At 41.0% G+C, this 7,500-nt stretch overlaps 1 protein-coding gene and 1 pseudogene across 1 annotated transcript; one reads left to right on the top strand and one right to left on the bottom strand.

The window, feature by feature from the left end:
• Positions 1–895: 895 nt before the first annotated feature.
• On the bottom strand, positions 896–3,044 carry LOC149050390 (uncharacterized). Its single transcript, XM_089195179.1, has 2 exons — positions 2,753–3,044; positions 896–1,519 (listed from the first exon to the last, which is right to left on the bottom strand). Exons 1-2 carry the CDS (start codon positions 2,891–2,893, stop codon positions 995–997), a joined length of 666 nt encoding a protein of 221 aa, XP_089051305.1. The 5' UTR covers positions 2,894–3,044; the 3' UTR covers positions 896–994.
• Positions 3,045–4,653: 1,609 nt separating this feature from the next.
• On the top strand, positions 4,654–7,048 carry LOC149050389 (uncharacterized; annotated as a pseudogene).
• The last annotated feature ends 452 nt before the right edge of the window (positions 7,049–7,500 follow it).

The raw sequence follows: 7,500 nt of genomic DNA, 5'->3' as shown, positions 1-7,500 counted from the left end.
GATCATACCCGGACTTGTCGTCGCAATTGGTCATGAACGATCCGGGATAAACATACCTAGTCACTTCACTCAGTTTATCCAGGGAAAACGGCATATCTTTCATCCAAAGGTTTAGAAACCTCGCGTCAATACAAAGTCGAGGCTTCGTAGGTTCGACCGTGAGTGGCAACACAAGATGGGGGGGATCATCGACACCCACTACCCCCCAGACTCTAACCGCGCCGGTTAAAACACGATTCCGAATCTCCTTGGATATAAATTCCGTAAAATTTTTATAGTTTACATGATTCGGGAAAATCTTCTTAGGTGGAACAGTAGACGAATATTTAGCTCTCTTGAAAACTCCCGCAAAAGGTCTTGAAAAACTTAAGATGTCGACTTTATTTCTAATCCAATCTAGAATACAGTTCCTCAACGGAAGACTCTCAAGTACCAGCTCCCATGCGGCTGAATTACGGTGAAGACCACCTGCTACAAAGGAATCCGGATCCCTTAAATGTAAAAGTCCCCAGATCCGGAACCTTACCAGATGAGATAACACCTTCCCAACACACAGCTGCACCCCCCTGAACGGGAACCCCAGTCATATCCACCCATAGGGTCTCGTTTCTTGGCTTAATTGCCGTTGTCTGTAGTTGAAATTCCGTAAGAACGTAAAAGTTATCCACAGCAGCTTTACGCTTAGTACCACCCAAAATCTAAGGAAAAGATGGCAAAAAGAGAGATCACCCATGGGAAGACCTGGGGTTCCCGATCAGGAGGGAGCAGCCTCAATTCGCCTGAAAACAGGTCGTCTGGTGGTCACCATATGTGATGAACCAGCAGGAGCTACTCTACCCCGATCCAGAACTTACAAAAGTGAATTAAAATTGAAACAACAACAGACACCGATTAACACAATGAAAAGGGAGCCTTTAATGCCGGGAAACACACGGCATAAATACTGGAAACTGATCAAAAACATTGGGAAAACGCCTTAATCCTGTCAATACATTCATTGTTTTTGAGGTGCCTCAACTCCTTGATTATAAAGGCGAGGCCTCTTAGACTGAGGACCTGGCTGTGGACGCGAGGAACAGAACCTCTGATAATGCCCATATAGGCCACACTGAAAACACTGGACTTGTGATCTATCCCTGCCTCTCCCCCTTGGCATGAAACGATTTGCACCAACTCCAGGCACTCGCAACGCTTTATCTACGGCAGCAATCCGCTTGAGTACCACTTCATCCTCCTTATCTCCTAAGAGGGCTTCAAGATAGCGCTTAAATTGCATGTTTGAGGCCCACATTTTATTTTGCATTGCTGTTAGCACTGCAGAATAAAATCCAGCTTTCGCGTGTTTTGTTTCCTTGGCCACAATCTTCAGATTCACTAGGTAATCAATTGCCTGGTCCTTCTGGAACAACGGAGAACGTATTAGGTGCTGTAAATCCTCCAACACTGATTCAACAGATTGCTTTTGGGAATCTTCCAACTTCTTAAGTCTCTCTAAGACACGAGCAAGATCACCCTCCTCCTATATAACAGATTTCAAAAGGTAAGATAAAAAATCACTGATCCATTCATTCCCTTTCTTTCCATTACTCAATCTCATAACTGATCGAGCACAGTATAATACAGGCTGAAAAAGAACAACACCGATTAGATTACAAGTTATGAAATATTACATTACATTAGGTTAGATTAAATTAAATAAAAATTAAATTAAATTATCAAAACCTCAAACTTCCAGCAAAAACGATGAACGCTCCTAGCCTCACAGGCCAAAAACTGTTTTAAAAACACACAACGGCAGAGCAGTCTTTCGTTTTTTTTTGTTTTTTTTTCTTTTTTACATACCGTACAACTAAAAGCTACTACACGTAAGCTTGCACAAGCAAATGAACGGCGACTGATGCTCAGGCATCACACTCCAACGAAGCAAAGCACGGCAACAGAACTTTCTACATCAGCAAGCAATTTCTTAAACGAGGGGCTACAAAGTAAAATTCAAGCCACAAAAACAAAAAAGGCTAAAGGAGAAAAAATTTATTCTTGCGCGCTAGCATCACACTACCTCAACCGAAGGTGAACATAAAGCATTTCATTCCAAAAAGCAAAACACCGAAACTATTTCCGACCCCAGAAGCACAAACAAAAAAAAAAAATTTAAATGACAGTGCAGACAAAGAAACTTTCACGGCCTCGCAAGCAAAGAAAAAAAAAAAAAAAACTTTGATCCCCGCAGACAAAGAAAACTTTAACAGCCCCGCAGACAAAACAACTTTCGCGGCTACGAAGACAAAGAAAATTTCTCGGCCTCCTAAGCAAAGGAAACTTCCACGGCCCCGCAGGCAAATAAATCCAAACGGCCTCGCAGGCAAAAGAAAACTTTCAGCACAGCCCCACAGGCAAAGAAACTTTCACGGCCACGCAGACAAAGAAAACTTTCACGGCCCCGCAGGCAAAGAAAACTTCACAACCCCGCAGGCAAAGAAAAACTTTCACAGCCCCGCAGGCAAAGAAAACTCTCACGGCCTCGCAGGCAAAGAAAAAACTTTCACGGCCCCGCAGGCAAAGAAAACTTTCACGGCCTCGCAGGCAAGTAACTTTAACGGCCCCGCAGGCAAAGAAAAAACTTTCACGGCCCCGCAGGCCTGACACAATTTCACATCTACAGAAAGTAAACCAAATCTAAACTCTACCGATAAAAATTAGCCACTGAAATATAATCAACCACATGGTATCCGAAACAGAAAAAGATGCGTACCTCTCGATTCTGAGCTTGTTGTGCCAAAGGTTGGTCCTGAGCTTGCTGCGCCACGGCAGGTTCGCCTTGAGCAGGTTGAGGATTTTGAACAACTTGAGCTATCGCTCCACCGGCAACGGCTTGGGGAACTTGTTCCGCCATGTCGGATTGATCCGTCGAAAAAAGTTATAGAACGCTTCAAGCAGTACACAGCCCAAGGCCTCAAGTGAAGTGACAAGGAGTGATACAAAACAATCTATTATATCCAAAATCCCTAGGGACTAATTACCAATGCTAATTGAGTTAGCATAGCTATACAGGGCTATACACGGCTATACACAGCTATACAGGGCTATACACAGCTATACAGGGCTATACACAGCTATACAGAGATATACACAGTTATACAGGGCGATACAGAGCTATACAGGGCTGTACACAGCTATACAGAGATAAACACAGCTATATAGAGCTGTACACAGCTGTACAGGGCAATACACAGCCATACAGGGCTATACACAGCTATACAGAGATATACACAGCTATATAGAGCTATACACAGTTATACAGAGCTATACACAGCTATATAGGGCTATTCACAGCTATAAAAGGGGTAAGTCTCGAAAGAAACTGTGGTGCTGCTTTGGGGGGGTAACGAGTTTTAATAAGTTGGTTTTATATGGGGCTATTCACAGCTATGCAGGGCTGCGTACAGCTATACAGAGCCGAGCTGTTTTAGTCCAAACTCAAACTTAAACACAGTGTAAGGAGTTGGTTTATAATGGTAATTGCACTGAGTGGAGTGTAATTTGGGCTGAAACCATACGCGTGATTTTCAAAATCAAACGAGCGCGCAGCGCGAGTTCGATTTGAAATCACAAGTATGATTTCAGACCAAAATTGCACGACACGAGGTTCAATTACCACTTTATTACATCCATTTTGAAATCGGCCAAATACAGGACTTGGTAAGTTCAAATATTTTTTTGATGAAGTACTGAGCGGGTCTGAAATTCAATTCATGTCCATTTTTTGGGGAGAAAAAGTAAGAGTTAAGAGACAAAAGTTGCAAAATTTGCCACATGATACTCCTTGTCTTTCATTTTCCTGCGATTTGATCGGTTACTTTAAACGAGCCTTAAAATCTAACTGGTTGTTTTGTTTTTAGTGTAGCCTCCTCATTGACTGAGAAAAAGATGCGATTTAAAGCAAAAAATGGTGCGATTTGTGAATAAATCGCATCAATTAGAGCCAATCAGATTACAGGGACCACCAGTGATTTCAAAATGGGTGTAATAAATTCTGCAATCCTTAATATCAACCTTTGCATTCAGAAAATGATAAGCAAGGGGCATGAAGTTGTTAGAATACCTACCACAACGTCTTGCAATGAGAGATGGATAATTAAATCGAGCGCCGAATGTTTTGGCTGTTAGATTGGGTGAATGTCTATGTTTTTTAATTGAGCGAACGTTAAGGCTGTTGGTTTGAGACGACATTGGGATTGGGTTGGACGTTGTGGCAACAATGATTTTGCTAGAAAAAGACGAGCCTACTGTTTCCTGCTTCACGTACTTGTTACAATTCGCGTGCGTTAAATAAAATAGCTGCTGCGGCGATTCAGTTCGTAGTGTTAGCCAAGACTATGAAAAAAGCGAATTCACTGCACATTACTTTGTAATAAAAAATCACAAAATCAGAAGAATATCAAGGGATGATGCAATCATGAGCAAGCTCACACCATATCTAGAATCGCTTAAAGGGTCGTCTTGAATTGCTCTTAGCCAATGAAATTACTGGATCCAAATTCTATTGTGCATTTTGCTGCACTCTGACAAATTTACTCATCTCATAACTTTGGAGTAATTAGCCTCTCCGCATGAAGCCGGCTCTCAAGTTTGATAGAATGTCAAAAATTTGTAATGGTATTACCTTACTACTGTAACACTCACTCAATGAACACTCAGAAAATACCAGTTCATTTTAAACCAGTGGTAATATATTGCAAACTCTTAACAATGTAGGTCTTACAAAAATCAAGAATCATTTATGTACTGAAGCGTTTTTATTGCGATCCATTTCTATCATAGCGTTCACATTGTCCGCAAACAGTTCAAGTTTATTATGGGTAGATTTTTAAGTACAACCTCCATTTTGATTTTCTCCTATATGCTTTGGTTTCATGCCAGATATGAAAATATCATGAAAAATGTATCTGCCTCTTCACGACACGGCAGCAGCGGTGTGGAGTTACATTTCGCTTGTATGATTACGTAATCACAGGCATATACCAAGGACAAAATTTTTTGGAGTTGTCAGAGGGCATGGCGGCAATGAATTATCGCGCATTAATGAGAAACAATCCTGAAAACCTCAAATTTGATAATAATGTTTTTTGCGCGTACCCAGGAAATGATAAATTGATGGATTTATTCTTGGAGCAATTTCAAATCACGAAGGACCTATATGAAAGTGACATGAAAAAACGAGTGGCAAAAGTACTATCTTGTGACCATACCTTTAAAACTAGCAAACACGTTGGTGTTACTCGAGAGGATGATGGTAAATTTGTATGCCAATTTCAAAATGTCTTTCTTGGGTTAAATGAGAACGGAGAGGTTTTGACCTGGCGATTCACTAAATCGACTGCGTATTCTGAGATTGACGATTTAATCAAAGAACTAAAAACAAGATTCGACAGGGAAGGAGTTCCCTTGGAAATGATAATAGTGGACGACTGTTGTCATGTAAGAAATCTATACGAACGCGTCTTTCCAAGAGTAAAAATTAGATTGGACTTGTTTCATGCATGCTCAAGGATAGTTCAAACTATTTCCAAAAAAGACAGTTACGGTAAGCAGTTTTCCTCTGAATTGTCTCTCATTTTACGTCGAAATGGAGACCTTGGTACAGAAAGGACAACGAGTACGCCTGGCTCAGATGAGATCGAGGCAAACCTAGAACGGTTATTGTTTTCTTGGAAGGATCGTTTGTCCAAGGAAACTCTCCATCAATTAGAATGCCTTCGCAAACACATACAAAAGGGGTGTCTTTCGGACATACCTCCTGGGTGTGGAACAGAAAAGAATGAACGTCTACACAGACATATAAATAGATCGCTCCTCTGTGGTGTCTCTAAGATTGGACCAGAACTCGCGATAGCTGTAATGAGTTGTGCATTGTTTGCCTGGAATTGCAAACGACAAATAAACAGATTGACCTCGAGAGCTAAGCCTGTTATGCCAGTTGAAATAATTAGAGAAGGTAACCTTTCATCGCCACAACAACACACATGAAGCAATTTGAAATTTCTCATGCAGAGGACTTCATGAGCACACGGAGTAAAGTAAATTTTCCGGGACTCGTAGAGCGACTTAAAACCCGGAGTATCGTAGATTATACCATCCAAAGAGTTCTACATCTCCAAGATTTTATGGACGCCTTTACGGAAAGATGTAAAAACAAAACGGTAGATATCCTGGCTTTCCTTTGGTCCACCAGTTTAAAAACTGAAAAGTTTATAGAAGTAGAGAAAAAGATGAATTCTTTGGAATTAGACTTAACTGCTCAACACATGGACAATTTGATAAGGAATCTTTCGGGTTTTAACCTTGAAGTTGACAAGATCGAAAGAGATGGGAACTGTTTTTTCAGAGCAGTTGCCTCACAGCTCAATAGACACCTGAGGGAATACAAGGAACATATCGAAGGGCATTGCACTTCCCTTGGATTAGGAATTAGTGAAGCCTTCGACACACGTAGACTTAGGGAGCTGTTTGTGAAAGAAGTCTCTGATAACATTGAAGAGTACAGAGACTGGATGACAACTGGCGTTAATGGGTTAGAGGAAGTTTACAAATTTAGCCAAGACGGATTTTTCGCAAATGAAGTTGGTGATTTATGCGCGAGAGCAACAGCTAAAGTCTTGAAAATTCCAATTGTGATTATTACCGCTCTCCCTTCCACACCTACGGTGCCATTCCTACCACACGAATTCCTTACCACCACACCCATCTACATTGCATATGATCATTCTGGGCCAGGCCACTACGATGCCACAAAAGGTACTCGATAATTGTTCAATAACCTTAGGTTAAATTAGCAGTTATAAATTCTGATAATGCTACATACCTCCTCATATATCGAGGTTTGAACTGAGAATTTTTCGAGATCCTCCCGATGTCTTGGCACCCTTATAAGGTTGAAGTCTTGTACTAGTACTAAGTTGTAAATGCTTACGTTAATAAAACTGAGCCGGAAATCATTTAATGGAGAAAATGATGTTTTCTTCATTTGTGCTGAAACGAATTCTGTAAATCGAGGTTATTTCAGATATAAGCAATAACTATTTACCGACGTGTAGGTGGCTAATAGTAGACATTTAACGAGCCGCGAAGCAGCTTGGCAAATATTCACTAATAGCCACGACACTGAGGCGAATAGCTGTTTTTAGTACACACTAAATCAGTGAGATAATATGGCACAAAAAGATGATTTTAAGAATCAATTTATTCCTGTACGTGCGGCAGCGTGAAACTCGCGAGTTGCTCGGAGGTAAATAGCAAAGGATATTCAGAATTTGAGTAGCCAGTCAGAGCACACCTTCAACGCTGTCCACTGCTTTACTATATACTAATGACCTTTAACTTGTCGAAACCTTGTCGAAAACCATTGCATTAATTCTTGACATGGTTTCATCGTTTCATCGTTTCAAGTGAGAATGACTGTGACGAACAAGCGAAGGAAACAAGATGCACTTGCGGTAAAAA

The sequence above is a fragment of the Pocillopora damicornis genome, chromosome 2 (genome assembly GCF_964200805.1).
Source record: "Pocillopora damicornis chromosome 2, jaPocDami1.2, whole genome shotgun sequence".
In the NCBI taxonomy this organism is placed as follows: domain Eukaryota; kingdom Metazoa; phylum Cnidaria; class Anthozoa; order Scleractinia; family Pocilloporidae; genus Pocillopora; species Pocillopora damicornis.
The sequence above is the reverse complement of the archived record's forward strand: the minus strand, read 5'-3'. Positions and strand labels throughout refer to the sequence as shown.

Coding starts and splice junctions, on each gene's coding strand:
- LOC149050390 (XM_089195179.1), bottom strand. CDS start 2,893: ATGGCGGAACAAGTTCCCCAAGCCGTTGCCGGTGGAGCGATAGCTCAA. Junction 1,520..2,752: donor AACAAGCTCAGAATCGAGAG/GTACGCATCTTT, acceptor TCTGTTATATAG/GAGGAGGGTGATCTTGCTCG.